General features: G+C 37.8%; 1 protein-coding gene across 1 annotated transcript in view; it reads left to right on the plus strand.

The window, feature by feature from the left end:
- The first annotated feature begins 10,207 nt into the window (after positions 1–10,207).
- Positions 10,208–16,254, plus strand: part of LOC128864712 (uncharacterized) — a 130,863-nt gene continuing 124,816 nt past the window's right edge. Inside the window, exon 1 of the mRNA XM_054104463.1 lies at positions 10,208–10,322. Coding sequence (XP_053960438.1) covers positions 10,208–10,322 — 115 coding nt within the window. The remainder of the gene's footprint in view (positions 10,323–16,254) is intronic.

The raw sequence follows: 16,254 nt of genomic DNA on the forward strand, positions 1-16,254 counted from the left end.
ACAAAAACACACACCTCGTAAATGTACATATCTTCTGACTTTGAGACTATAAATACGTTTCAATATATTTTTTACTACAAATGCAACTAAAATGTCTACTGGGGTATGTGTGCGTTCAGTCATATCTGTAATGGGTTTATGTAGATGTGTACAAATACTCATACACATTTGTTGACAAAAACTAATACTTCACATTTTAATTGCCGGTTATATCAGCCATTATTTACTACCAATTTAGTTTAATTTTAAATTAAAACTACGGCTTATTGCTGAATTCTTTCCAAAGCGGTCAGTGAACTTCGATTTATTTGCTTTTTATATACGCACATTTTTTAACTGCCTACTTTTTATGGTAAATTTTGTCATTAAAAACAAAATTTTCGAAATAAATTATCATAATGTGCTGCCACTAATGGTTTACTACTATGTGTGGGAATATTAATTACATTTCAAGTAGTTGGTAAAGTTTTTCGATTCACTGAACAGTGTTTGATGTATGTAATAGCTGATTAGTAGACCACTTTTATCAGGTCAGTCCAGTTCGTGCCTTTATTTAAGGAGGTTTTAAAATTAATAAAAAAGATGTTTAAAGTATTTATTAATCAATAATATATTTTTCTTCATTATTTACAATGCCTTCCCAACGTTTAGGCAATTTTTTAATTCCCTGCTCAAAAAATTGTTTGTCCTTTGAGCCAAAATACGCTTCGATATCCCTTTTTATAGCTTCTTTTGAGGAGTAGTTCTTGTTACTCATATGGGATTGAAGTCCACGGAAAAGGTGATACAAATGGCGCACAAAAATATTATCACAAAGAAATTGTACTGAATTTTTCATTCGTATTACCTAATTTCCGACTTCCTTTTTTTTCGGTACTTAGCCCCAAAATATATTGATATAATTAGCCGCTTTGCTACGTCGATATTGATACTGCGGCCCCACCACCGACCGATTCTGGGTAAAAAAAATCTACGCAATTATTCCATGCTCGGAGCAAAGCGCACCGTTTCTTGTTCGTTTGTATGCTGCAGCTCAAGGTCCAACTATGATTGACGTACGATGCAATTGGCAAAAATTATCACATAGGGCAATTACTTTTAGGAACAAAATAGATATTGGTGAAGAAATAAACTAGAAAAATATTATAAAGGGTGGTTAAGTTTCAAGGGCCGGTGTTGATTTTTGAATAAAATACAATTTTTTTAAGAAATTATTGTCATTTCTCTTTATTATGATAATATTGGTATGGCTCAATTACGTATGGAACAAAATATCGGCCAAATGGCCGTCGCGGCCTCGGCGGCACACCTCCATCCGATGGTCCAAATTTTCGATGACGCTGAAGCATAATTGAGGTTCTATGTCGTTAATGTGCCGAGTTATCTCATCCATTAGCTCTTGAATTGTTGCTAGCTTATCGACGTACACCTTTTCTTTCAAATAACCGCAAAGAAAGAAGACCACCGGTGTCAAATCACATGATCTTGGCGGCCAATTGACATCGCCGCGACGTGAGATTATTCAGCCATCAAATTTTTCGCGCGAAAAAGCCGTTGTTTCGTTAGCTGTGTGACGAGGACGTTGCCTGTTGAAACCGCATATTCTCGACATCCATATCTTCCAATTCGGGCCATAAAAAGTTCGTTATCATCTCACGATAGCGAACACTATTCACATTAACTGCCTGATTGTCCTCATTTTGGAAAAAATACGGCCCATAAACCGCACCAAACAGTCACTCTTTGTGGGTCAATTGGTTTTTCGGTAATTACTCTTGGATTATCATTCACCCAAATGCGGCAATTCTGTTTATTGACGAATCCACTGAGGTGAAAATGTGCCTCAACACTGAAGATGAATTTCTTTGAAAATTGGTTATTCACTGTTGCCATTTCCTGCCACCATTCTGACCATTGACGAGGCTCGAAATGGTCAATAGGCTTTAGTTTTTGAGTCAATTGCACCTTGTAAGCGTGTAAATGCAAGTCTTTATGCATATGTTCATCAACGACGAGCGTGAGAGGTGCAATTGTTAGGCACGAAGACGAGTTGAGGTGGACGGCTCTTCAGCTCTTCAACCACACTATCGCGAAGAGCAGCAATATTTTCTGCAGTACGAGCTGTACGAGCATGCACTGGTGTTTTCACATCTCCTACGGACCCGATTTGCTCAAACTTTTGCACAATTTTTCCGATTGTACGCACATTTGGACGATTAAATTGACCGAAAAAAAGTGCGCGATATGCATTTTGATTTGAACGCCCGTTTTCATAATAAGCCTGAAGAGCTTTGTCGCGTTGCTCGATTGTATATCTTTCAAATTTGTTCAAATTGAGTTAGTCTGAAATTGAAAAATGTCAAATTAAATGCAGAAATGAGCTTCACGTTTAGGTGTGGTTGACATTCAACATCGGCCCTTGAAATTTAACCACCCTTTATAAAGTCATTTTTGTTTTTGGAATAGACCTCGTGTAATAGAAGTGCAAACAAACTCGTTTCTGAAATATGCGTGAAAAATTTACAAGTCTTTTGTATGTAAAAATGAAGGAATGCGAGTTACTTTGTCTACTTTCTAGTCATATTCTACATTCTTCAAAATCGCTAAATTGTATTACTAGTGAACTTACCTGCTGGGTAGGTACAGCCAAAACTTCTGCTCGCATATGAGAGAAGCTTGCATTCTAGCTTTGGAATAAATGTACATGTGCCTTACACACACATATATATACTTATATAATGAGTTTCGCTATCATTTGCAATTTGTCTCCTTAGCTTTCGCTCTCGCTGTCGCTGCGATAAGGTAAATTAGCTTCTTTATGTTGCCGTCGCTTCTATTTTCTGCTGACGTGCATCTACTTCTATGTATTTGTGTATTAATATATGCACATACATATGTACATATAGCTTTATGTATGTGGAGGATTTTGAGAGGCGGATGTTTGTGTTTCTATGGAATATGCGGCAGCTGCGTTATTGCCAAGTTCTTTCAGTGCTACTATCAAATTTTATTTCGCTTTTCCAATTTACCGTTGTGTTTACTAATATGGCGGGAAGATTGTTAATAATGTAAACTTGAAACATATTTAAAAAAAAATTCAATTAAAGTGCATGAGTGTTTGCTTTTTTTATATTTTGCGCTTAATAATAAAAACATAGTAAAATAAAAATTATAATGGCTTTTTTGCTTTTTAAAATATTCTCCTTGGGAAGTTTATACACTCTTGCAAAGACTTCAATCAATTTGCAAAGAAATTTTCCCACTTAAAAGTGAACGTCTCCAAACAAGCAGTTTAAAGAATTCAATAGTCAGTCTAGAGGCATTAAAAACGTTGTCCTCGCATTTTGTTGCTTAAGCCGCTACGTGAGTGCTCGTATTGCCTTGGTGATGATTCCTGTGATTCTTCTTCGGCGTTTCGTTTTCCTTAATTTTCCGAAAGCTTCATGCAAATAAATCTTTGTGTACTACCGAGAACTGACAGTTTTAAGTTTCTCTATTGGTACAATTGCGACATGACCAGATTTCCCGACAAAACAAGCGATCATCTGCTTTTCTTTGGTATCCAACGACAACACATCTTCTTGACGACAATATTCAATATATGCTGATCCCACTAATGCCCAAAGATGCCTCTATCTTGCAATATGTCATATGAAAATCGTAATAAATCTTCGCATGCAAATTTTCACCGAGTTAATACCAGCTTCGTGGCGTGATGAATTTTTCAACTCCCTGAAAATAGAACAAATAAAGCTTGTAAGTGAAGACGTACATAAGAAAGGTTATTTTTTTAAATTCAACTTACTTAAGGGGGGCCTCTAATCAGTGGCTTCAAAAAAAGGTGTTTTTTCTCAATTTTTTTTCGAGGCGGAAAGCCACACACAGGAATAATCTTTTGCATTTATTTGAAGGCATGATTGAAGAGTAATAAACAATTTTTTAACATAAATAAAAAAAACAAAATGGCGGACATATGAGGGATCTCGCACAGCTTCTCGTTGCGCGCTAGTAAAACGACGTGTAAGATGCGGTGGTAGTTTTCACCTGAAACACAAAAGAAAAATATTGCCTTATTCAGAAGGTTTTCCCGCATATAATAGACTAATAAAAATATGAAAAAATGAGCACACAATTCATTATTATAAAAAGTGTTTTTTTCGCTTTTTTTCAAAATAACATTAAAAAATGAATTTGTTTTGTATTGTGTTAGTTAATTAGTTGCACACTTTAATTATTTTTATATGGATTATCGGTTTGAAACGATAACTTTCGTGGTTTTTTGTTAATCCTACACGCCATTTTCAAAAACATGGTTTTGAGCACACATGTTTCAAAGCTTTCAGAAGGTAGAAGAGCTCGCCAGGCGAGGGACAGTACAAAGGTCTGTAACTCCGAAATCACTTTGAATTCCGCTATAAAATTTTGAGGGCATATTCAACTAAAATCAAATAAAGTCAAATAAAATCAATTAAAAATAACTAAAATCAACTAAAACTCAATAAATTGAAATAAAATAAAATAAAAAAAAATGAAATAAAATCAAGTCAAATCAAATCAAATCAAATCAAATCAAATCAAATCAAATCAAATCAAATCAAATCAAATCAAATCAAATCAAATCAAATCAAATCAAATCAAATCAAATCAAATCAAATCAAATCAAATCAAATCAAATCAAATCAAATCAAATCAAATCAAATCAAATCAAATCAAATCAAATCAAATCAAATCAAATCAAATCAAATCCAATCAAATCAAATCAAATCAAATCAAATCAAATCAAATCATATCTAATCAAATCAAATCAAATCAAATCAAATCAAATCAATTCAAATCAAATCAAATCAAATCAAATCAATCCAAATCAAATGAAATGAAATCAAATCAAATCAATTCAAATAAAAAAAAATCGTTTGATAAGAGGCGCCCCTTAAAAAGTGACAGGCGTACATATGTGTGTATCTTGTGGTAGGTATTTCGATTTTTAAAAGCGTTTCTCACAAAAATGAATTTCTAACAATGACTGTCATCAACTGATTGACCGATCGATTGATTCCGCTCAGATGTGTAGCGCAGATTCTTTGACAAATCTGTAAATATCCTCCAGTTTTAGAGAACGAATATTACTCATTCTCATGACCTCGGAACCCAAAACTCGTAGCCGTGCTCTAGCAAAAGCAGGACACTCACAGAGAAAGTACTCAGTGCTATGCGCCTCCTCCAAGCATGACAGGCACACTGGGTCCTCAATGATTCCAATGGTGGTCATATGCTGACCCCATGGGTTGTGTCCTGTAATGATACCGACCATCAACCGAACGTCTTTCCTTCTAAGTTTTAGTAGAAAGTTTGACAGTTTTTTGTTCGGAGTTGTCACAAAACACATTGCAGTTCTGCAGCGTTCTAGACCGGCCCATCGCTCTTTATGTAGATTGCCTACATAACCGCTGATCTAATTTATAATTCCTGCGGAACTGATTCCGATTATTGGCTCTGGCCCTTGTGGGGGCACCGCTGATCCACGGTTGGCCAATCCATCGGCAATTTCGTTTCCTTGAACACCGGAGTGTCCTGGAACCCATATAAGTACAAACCTGTTTTGTCTTGCGACAGAATTGAGCTTCTTCTTACATTCTTGAACAATCTTTTAGGTTTGCTTCGCGTTCTCCAGGGCCTTCAATGCAACCTGACTATCACTGAAGACTCCTCTCGATTATCCATTCGGCTACTTTTAGAATGGCAAAAACTTCTGATTGGAAAACAGTTGCCATTCCCCCCACAGTTGCCATTCCCCCCATAGCATAGTGTGTAGCGCATGCTTAGAACATCAATAGGAATCAATCAATCTGACTGAGTCTGGAATATTAAAGATTTCAGTTTGTGATTTTTAAGTTGATAATTAAAGAAATTAAAAAAAATAGGAACTATATCTGTACCAATATTGTCGGTAAAATATTAGATATTTGGACTTTCATGAATACGGCAGCTCCTTCTCTTTATTTCAAAATAAAAATTTTGTTTTATTTTTATTTTTTTTTGATATGAGGTACTTCCACAAAAGGTTTTATCGCCCAAATAACATCGAGTCTGGTTTTGTTTTATCCATAAAAATGTCATTTTAATATTGAGCCAATAAAGCTAATAAAAGTGAAAAACAGATTTTTTCAGATGGTTTGGCCTGACAGGTGGGTCTACAGTGTTGAGTACTTATTAGTTTTTGTTTCGGTTTGTATGTAGCTACAGTTATTCAATCTCTACAAACTTTTTGTTTCAGATTAGCAGGAATCCAAATGTCTGAAGTCGATCAAATTTTATATATTCATGTGTAAAAATGTTAATGATAATGTGCCAACTAGTATTTTTTAGAAGCTGAGCTCAAAGGCCGGAATTTAACTTTTCTTTACCATTATTGGCTTATTTAACTAATTTTTAATTTAAAATGTATTTCTAGATTCTTATTAGTCTTAGCTAGCAATAACAAATAAGAGTTTTTTGCTTTAAAACATTTCCTTGCCCGAAAAATATTTATGGCTTGTTCGTGGAGCGCAAATTTGCCAAGACGCACCAACATTTCAAGTGGCCATCCATGCCGAGAATATGAAAATGATTCGCATGTATACGCACATGCACGAATGCACATTGACATATTTTAGCTACATAATGTATGCATGTACCTATGTATGTACTATATACGTATGCAAATTTTTTATATAAGTAAAAATACTTGGAGTTATATGAAACAACCCTGATGCAAAATTTTCATAGGGGAATTAAATTTATGCACTTGTCTTGCCCCATGTTCGCAATTGCTACAACCAAAGGTTTTTTTTTTCTTAGTTCCTTCCACGCTTGAACGCCTGCAAGCATGCTAAACAATTTGTGGCTTTTTGCGTACATAAGTGCATTTTCCGTACGCGCATTATTTCATTTCTACACAGACAATGAGCCGCATGCAAACGTTAGGGGGAACATTTATGAGTAGTTCGAGAAAAAAATAAGGATGCGCATATATTTTTCCTTTTGCATCCTTTATACACATTTACTTGTTTAGTTGTATTTATGTAGATGCATTTGTTGTTACATATGGTTTTTTTTTTGTTTATTTTTGTTTTCGCTTTCGTCGACCACAAGTGTCCTTGTTTACAAACAATATGTGCAATGCTGCATGCCATCCGCCTCCTTGAAAATTTATGCGAAAAATTGCAATTCTATGGAAATTACATTAGGAGGCTGGTGAAGGACTTATGTGAGAACCCACAAGCACGCAAATGCAAAACAAAAAAAAAGAAAAAGGAACACACTTTGTGCAGTTTTTGTTTAATCCACGCAAGATTACAAAATAATATAATTTACATGCGTTGGGGATTTTTTTTTATTAGATATTCATGTACAGTTCGTCACATAGGAACGCACGCAAGAATGAAGATACTTATTAGAAGCACAAGTGGGCGGGCCAACTTATGTATTATCGAAAAAAAAAAAAAATTTATTCCTGCATATTTGCCGAATCCATCTATGAGGGGTGCCTTTTATATGTTGGGATTTGGCAACCCTGGTATTGCAATCTGGCAACTGACAGCTGTATCGCAAAGTTTGACATTTTTTGGCTTTTACGTACTCAGAACGTTTTGAAATACCAACGCTATTTGTGTTGTTTACAGTAACTTCAAAGATTCATCTCGGTCCAAAAATGGAATTAAATCGTGAACATTTTCGTGCGATTATTTTTTACAACTTTCGACATGGATTAACTCAGCAACATTGCATTGATGAACTTAATTCATTTTTTGGCGATGAAGCTCCATCAAGGACCAGTGTTTATCGATGCTATGGTGAATTCAATCGTGGTCGTAGTTCACTCCAAGACGACTTTCGTGAAGGTCGTCCAAAATCAGTTGTTGTTCCGAAAACCATTGATGCTGTGCGCGAACTGATATTGCAAGATCGTCATGTGACCTATCGTGAGATTGAGACAATCTTAGGCATTAGTGGGACCAGCATACATTCAATATTGCATAAACATTTGACTGTCAAAAAAATTTGTTCGCGTTGGATCCCACTTAATTTGTCAATCGCTCAAAAAAAGGCTCGTGTCGATTGGTCGAAGGAAATGGTCAAAAAATACGATCGCGGGGCTTCGAAACGCGTCTATGACATCGTGACAGGTGGTGAATCATGGATTTACGCGTATGAGCCCGAAAGTAAACAGCAGTCGACTGTATGGGTGTTTCAAGATGAGTCAAATCCAACAAAAGTTGTTCGCGCACGAAGCACTTCCAAGCAAATGGTCGCCTGTTTTTTCGGAAAAACTGGACATGTCGCAACCGTTCCACTAGAACAACGCAGAACAGTAAATTCTGAGTGGTGCACAACCATTTGTTTGCCAGTTGTCTTCCAAGAAATTAGGAAAGCTAATCGCCAAAGATAGATCACTCTTCACCAGGACAATGCGAGCTCTCACACATCGGCTCAAACAACTGCATTTTTGAGCACCCAAAACATCGAATTAATGGGTCATCCGCCGTATGACTTCTTTTTATTCCCGTACGTAAAAAACAAACTGAGAGGTCAACGTTTTTCGACACCTGAAGAAGCAGTTGCGGCATTTAGAATGCATGTTTTGGAGGTACCTCATTCAGAGTGGCAAAAGTGCTTCGACAATTGGTTCAAACGCATGCAAAAGTGTATAGATCTTCTTGATAAACAATAAAGTGATTTTCGATGATATAAATTTGTTTTTGTTCTCTAATCCCGACAAGTAAAAGGCACCCCTCGTATTGAGAGTTATATTACTCACTTAAGGGGGAGCCTGCTTAGAGGCTTCAAAAAATCGATTTTTTCGTGGTTTCTTTTGGAAAGGAAAGAAATATTCGATTGAAACGAAACTTTCAGGTTTTATTGTTATGTATATATTTCAACAGTCTTGTCAAATTTTTTCATTAAAATATATGTCATATTATGCCTGGTACAAGCATTTTGCCGAGGCGCCTCCAGTGTGCATGTGTCGTGCGGCAGGAAAGATGCAGGTCGCAATTTTCATCTGAAACCAAAAACCCAAAAAAAATTTTATTTCAGTATAGTAAAGTGAGAAAAGTGAGAAATTGAACAATTTTTCGCTAATTAAAAAAAAAAAAATAATTTTTTTGGAAAAACAAATTCACTTTAGATTGTTTAAAAAGTGGGTTAATCATAACTTTCTTAAGGTTTTTAGGTTCAACTAGAAGAGAATTTAATTCCGAATACAATCAATGTAATCTCGTTTCGATAGGACGTTTAATTTTTTCTCTATCCTTCCCGCCAATTAGGAAAAATCGTAAAAATAAAAAACCGAGAAATCGCACTTCGAGCGATCAGGCTGCTCGGGAACTTGCTCGACGCTTGCTCGCAATTACTCCAAAAATATTTTGAATTTGCTTCTGAAATTTTGAGGATACATTCTTGGATAGTTTGGGAAGACATTTATGCAAAACAAATCGATTTTTTTAAGCCTCTAAAGCAAAGCCTCGATCCTAATAATTTTCATGAAATTACCATCGGGAGATCAACGTGTCAGCAACTTGACAACCCTACACCCAAGCGCAACAATGGAACGAGCTCAGATACCCGAGAGGGAGTCGAGTAAAAGGTTGAGTCGCCTGCAGAGATAGCTGGGAAATGAAAATATAAAAAACTTTGTAAAATTCACTTTAATAAAACATTTATATATTTGTTTAAGATCGGAATAAAAGGCCTTCTGACAAATGTAAAATAATGACGATGCGCGATTTTAATCCACGGTCTCTTGCCATTTCTTGGGTGGAGCTTTTATTCCAACATTGAACAACTTTTGTGCTTCCTGCGCAAGCTACTGATTCAAAAATATTTTTTATTTTGATCCATTTAAAAAAAATAAATTTTTTTTTTGCCCATACGAGGTTCGTTCAAAAATTCGTCAGCCTTCGAAAAATGGTCTTCCAAATAAAGATGTGTCGCTGGCGACACGGATTCCGGGACTCACAGGTGTCTGAAATCAAAAAATCAAAAAGGTGCTTGTTCAGTATGAATATTGTTATCTTGTGAACTAAAATCTTCAAAAAAATAAAATAAAATTTGACAAAAGAGCGGACGTTCAAAGATGAAAAACCGTTTTTCGACCCTTTTCTTTACTTTAAAGGTCCGAAAAAAATACTAAACATTGTTTTTTCGGATGATCGTAGTTTACACGATAATGACAATGCCATGCGGGGGAGAGGAGAAAGGAGAAGGGAAGGAAAAAGGACACTTGGGATTGGAGACGATAATGACCATGCATTTTACGACGACACCGACGGTGCCTGATTTGCGTTCGTAATTAGCCGCCACAAGCTACTGATGAACTTCACCAAATTTGTGATATTTATACCCGCTATATCCGCAGGCGTAGCGAAAAATTGAGAGCTCAGATGTCTAAATCTTTGCCAGACGAGAGCAGAGCAGCTGAAGAGAAGATGTTGAGATGATTCCACCTCGTGCTCCAGACAGCTTCTGCAGAACGGACTTGAAGCAATCCCAAGTCTCACGGCATGAACACTTAACGGACAATGCCCGGTAAGGATACCTACCAAACTCGAGAGCTGGGGCTTTGTTAGCCTTAGGAGTTCCCTCGAGCGTCCCCGATCTACCCGTGTCCAGAAGGATCCCGTGACCTTGCACGTTTGCGCACTAGCCCAGCGCTCACTGAGTTGATCCTGAGAGGCCCATCTTTTTAGGAGTAGACCACAGGTTCTTAAGGCAAGCCCAATCCTCTCATTTCGCGACGAAACCGTCTCCAAAGTTCGCTGTCTAGCCAGCTCATCAGCCCAGCAGTTTCCCTCTATGCCGTTGTGACCGGAAACCCAAATGAGCCTGATGGCGAAGTATTCGGATGCAATCGAGAGAGAGAAGCCAGACATTCCCCGACCAATCTCGAACGCACAAACAACGAGCCCAAGGCCTTAATTGCTGCTTGGCTATCGGGAGTAAAGATTTATTACCTTAACGGTAGTAACCGAGGTAAGCAACCAATCCACTGCTTCCTTAATTGCGGATACCTCTACTTGGAAAACACTACAGTGGTCCGGAAGCCTGAATTTAAGTTTGATGGTAAAATACTCTAAACATAAGTAAAAAAATCGTTTTTCGTTTCCATTTTACACGCTTCTAAAGAAACACCCAAGAACCATTTCAAATGAGGCGAGGACCTTAAATAACCAACTATATAAATTGTAAATCCTGCACCTTTCCCTTGCAATAGAACATCTGCATACTGCAGCCTTATCCAGTTTTTACTATAATAATTTGCATTACATTTATTTCTTTAAAACAGTTTTCAAGTTTCTCGTCTTTCAATTTATGCTCAGCCGCCCATTCCATGCTGTTGAATATTCTTCGTTGTTTTTTTGTGTGTTTGCTATCAAAACCAATATTCCTTTTCACAAACATCACGTCCCGCCACTCAACTTTATTTTGATTTCCCTTTACACATGCGTGCGATTTCGCTCCGTATTTTGCGTTTCGCTTTTCAAATAATATTTTATTTTATTTACTTGGTTGATTTTTTCACAACTTCTTCATAGCAATCATCACTTAAGCATTGCATGCAATTCAATAAATTTCGAAGCATTTTACTTTTGATTTATCAAATTTTGCTAAAATGCAGAAGGAAATTGTTGAATACGTACGTGCATGTTACTCTTGTGTCTTTAAATACAAGGTGGCGCAAAACGAATCATGCATTTTGTTTTTGTATAACTGTTTTACTATGATAATTAAAAAAAAAATATTTTGATTGATGTAAATCTTTTTTTTTATGACTTTTACGCGCTCCATTGACTAGTTTCAAATATAATTGACGCACGACGCCATTTGCCGAAATTATAAATCTTCCGATAGGGTGATTAATATTGTGCCACCTTGTATTTTTCGCTTAACTGCTTTCAGTAACAGTATATTGCGTTATTGTAAATATAAGAGTACAGTTATGCACTCATGCAGACGTCTTTTCGACTACTTTGGGCTTTCAGCTGGTTGCGTCGCGGCAGCAAATCAACTAAAAGGCTATGGAATTTTCAAATAAACTCGAAAATTTCTTCCGCGCATACATATATGTGCATGTGTATGTAGTTGCATATGCAGAGATAAGATGTTTTCAAATATTTACGCGTGTATGCTTTCATGCTTTTGTATGAGTGTGTGTGTATGTGTGCGTGTGTGTGTTTTTATGTATAATACAATTTTGTGTACCACTTACAATTTGCGTTTCTTCGCATTCACTCAAGAAAATTGTGCGATTTTGTGTCGTAACAACCTTCACGTGCCCACATATCCTTGCAACATTTTTGCAAACAGACTGATGCTTATACATGCACACATACATGTCACATATGTATGCATGTCATAGCACGCTCACATAAAAAATATCAACAGTGCTGGTGGAGAACTTCGTTCCTCGCATCTCAAAACACTTTTTTGTTGCTCGAGTAGCTATCCTTGGCTGTGCTTGTGTGCTTCATCACTTTCAAATTCTTCGCCATCTGTCAGCTGCAGCTTCAACTTTTGATTTTATTGCTTCCGCCTAGTTGTAACTGGGTTTCAGTGTAACACTTGATCGGGGAGACGGACAGGAACTGAAGGGTCATTGTTACGTTCTCAAACTCGTACAGTTCACTCGTTCTTCTACCTGACTTTTATCATTTTGCAATCAGTGAAAGTGTCTGCGTACTCACACTCACATATGCGCATCCAACTTTATTTGCAACTTGAAATTTCTAACTTTAAAGCGAGTATTCTCGCTGTAAGCCGCCATTACCTCACTTAAATCATTTACATATATAATCTCAAAAACTAAAATTCCGTAATTATTATCTACTTACAAAATTATGCAATATTTTAAACATACATACATAAATGGTGTTTTGCGTCTTTGAAATCTTAATTATAAAGGGTGGTTAAGTTTCAAGGGCCGGTGTTGATTTTGAATAAATACAATTTTTTTAAGAAATTATTGTCATTTTCTTTATTATGATAATATTGGTATGGCTCAATTAATAGGTCTATTTATAAGTTCGTGCGGTTTTACAACAGATGGCGTAACTTGATTATTATTCCATCGATCCACATTTCCAAACATTCATTGGAGAGCTACTGTCGTAAGGCACAAACGTCAGTATAAGTTTTTTATTTGAAGCGTAAACAACAATATTTTTACCACACTTGAAAATGTCGAATTTCGTGCCAAATAATGTGTTTTTGCGGGGAATTCTTCTTCATTATTTCAATATGAAGAAAAAAGCAGCCGAAAGTCATCGTATCTTGGTGGAAGTTTATGGTGAGCATGCTCTATCTGAGCGAACGTGCCAGAAGTGGTTTGCACGCTTTAAAAGTGGTGATTTTGGCTTGGAAGACGAAGAACGCGAGGGTGCGCCGCCAAAGTTCATGGATACCGAATTGGAGGAATTGCTCGATCAAGATCCGGCTCAAACGCAAGAAGAGGTTGCAAAAACTTTGGGAGTTGATCAATCAACCATTTCCAAACGTTTAAAAGCCATGGGAATGATCCGAAAGGTAGGCCATTGGGTGCCGTATGAATTGAAGCCAAGAGACGTTGAACGCCGTTTTATGGCATGCGAACAACTGCTTCAACGGCACAAAAGAAAGGGTTTTTTGCATCGAATTGTGACTGGCGATGAAAAGTGGGTCCATTACGACAATCCAAAACGTCGGGCAACGTATGGATACCCTGGCCATGCTTCAACATCGACGTCGGCGCAGAATATTCATGGCCTGAAGGTTATGCTGTGTATCTGGTGGGACCAGCTGGGTGTTGTGTATTATGAGCTACTGAAACCGAATGAAACGATTACGGGGGATGTCTACCGACGACAATTGATGCGTTTGAGCCGAGCACTGCGAGAAAAACGGCCGCAATACGCCGATAGACACGACAAAGTTATTTTGCAACATGACAATGCTCGGCCACATGTTGCACAAGTGGTCAAAACATACTTAGAAACGCTCAAATGGGATGTCCTACCCCACCCGCCGTATAGTCCAGACCTTGCGCCATCCGATTACTATCTCTTCCGATCGATGCAACATGGCCTGGCTGACCAGCACTTCCGTAATTACGATGAAGTCAAAAAATGGATCGATTCGTGGATTGCGGCAAAACCGACCGAATTTTTCACAAAGGGAATCCGTGAATTGCCAGAAAGATGGGAAAAAGTAGTAGTAAGCGATGGACAATATTTTGAATATTAAATTTGTAACCATTTTACGTCAATAAAGTTTCAAATTTCGAAAAAAAACCGCTCGAACTTATTCATAGTCCTATTACGTACGGAACAAAATATCGGCCAAATGGCCCCCTCGGCGGCACGATTTTTCGGTTACTGTCAGACTGAAATACATATTAGTCATCGTGAAGGCAGACGAGAACCGAACTTTAAGGAAGAGATATCTTCATATTTCGTGATAACCTTACCCCAGTGCGAGCTCTGACCTCATTCACCTAAAACTGTATGCTTCTCCTGGGCTGACAATGATTTAAGCAATCAGATATAAATAATTTAATATTGGTCAGGCTAGCGAAAGATGGGAACTCAGGGCAGTTTGAGGTATTTCAAAGCACACTGAACGAGGTGCTTATTCTAGTATAGAGATCAAGGACACTAGATGGTTCAAGCGGGAGCAGTTAGCCAAAGGGTGGTATCCTTTGCCTTGGACCTACGTGATTTGACTTTCGTGAGAGCCACTTTAATGCAGCTTAGAGTAATGTTAAATTAAAAGGAACTTTTCTCACTTATTCACTAATTAGAATTACAGTTTTGAAATTTTTCGAAAATTATGTAGGTAGGTACATATGTAGGTGAAATGCTTGAAGTGCGTCTGGCTTTCCTCAAGTAGCACCAAAGCGCCACTTTGATATCATTATGAGACCTCCAACAGGCAGATATCTACAGTTAACTAGAGCTGTTGGTATAATGGAGAAGATTGATTGGATTTAGGTTGGCGCACTGCCCCAGGCTGTCGAAGAAAGGAGCGTCGAGTGACCTTAGTCTTCTAGCTGCCAAACCCGGACATTTACAGAGAAAATGCTTTACAGTTTCCTTATCTGAAAGGTCCCCACAGCTTCTGCAATGGGGGTTAAATGGTAACCCCAGCTTTTCCGCGCGTGTGCCGATCGTCCAGTGACCGGTAAACACAGCTACGTGTTTGGAAATTGAATGGCGAGGAGTCCAAAGAACTTTCTGAGTCCTTCGTATATCGTATTGGGGCCAAAGGGGTTTCGAAATTGCACATGAAGAAATGTAGCTCCATCTTTTCTGCGATTTCCTAAGAAATAAAATGTGCAGTTCCTCTTTAACAGCTATCAGGGGGAGGACGATGCCCGGGTAGGAGGTCTCGGCGACCAATTCAGTTCCCTTTCTGGCAAGTTCATCAGCCATTCATTTCCCTCTATGTTCCTATGTGTTGGAACCCAGATCAGAGAAATGTTACCTGCACACCCAAGATATTTGATCTCTTCTACTACTTTTTTACTTTACGTTTACTACGTTTACTAATTTTGTTCTGCACCATGCCGTCTTCAGAGCCTTATTCGCGGCTTGTCTATCGGAGAAACTATTTATATCACCCTCGCTCCCGCGTTCCCTAAGCATTTTGCATGCCTGGAAGATCGCAAGGACTTCTGCTTGAAAAACACTAGCAGTGTTCTGCAATTTTAAGGAGATAGATAAATTGGCTGATTTAGAGAAAACCCCCGCTCCGACTCCCGATTACATCCGACTCAGATTTTCCCCTCCGTCCAATCTTGCCTATTTGGAAAGATTGCTCTAGCACGACCTTCAAACTCTAGTTTGCGGATAGAGAGATCTGTTCAAATTTCGGAGAAACACGATGTTAACTTCCCGAAAATGCTACCATGTCCTTTGAGAGATTGTCTCCAAAGGCCAACCTCCTTTAACCTGAAATGCTACCATGTCCTTTAAGAGATTGTCTCCAGAGCCCAACCTCCTTTAACCTGATAGCATTTTGAGCTGCGATGGAAATGATGGTTAAGTCGATGGGAAGTAAGTGCAAAACGACATTCAGGGTAGCACTGGGGCAAGTTTTACTTGCTCTGGTGATGCCAATGCATGCAGTCCTTGTAATCCAGTCCTTGTAATCCGAAGAGTTTCCCACTAAACCACGCATCTCTACGTTAAAATTGGTAAAACCACTTCGTTGTACATCCGCAGCATGACCTGTGGCTTGAGT

Source organism: Anastrepha ludens, chromosome 5, assembly GCF_028408465.1.
Source record: "Anastrepha ludens isolate Willacy chromosome 5, idAnaLude1.1, whole genome shotgun sequence".
NCBI lineage: Eukaryota > Metazoa > Arthropoda > Insecta > Diptera > Tephritidae > Anastrepha > Anastrepha ludens.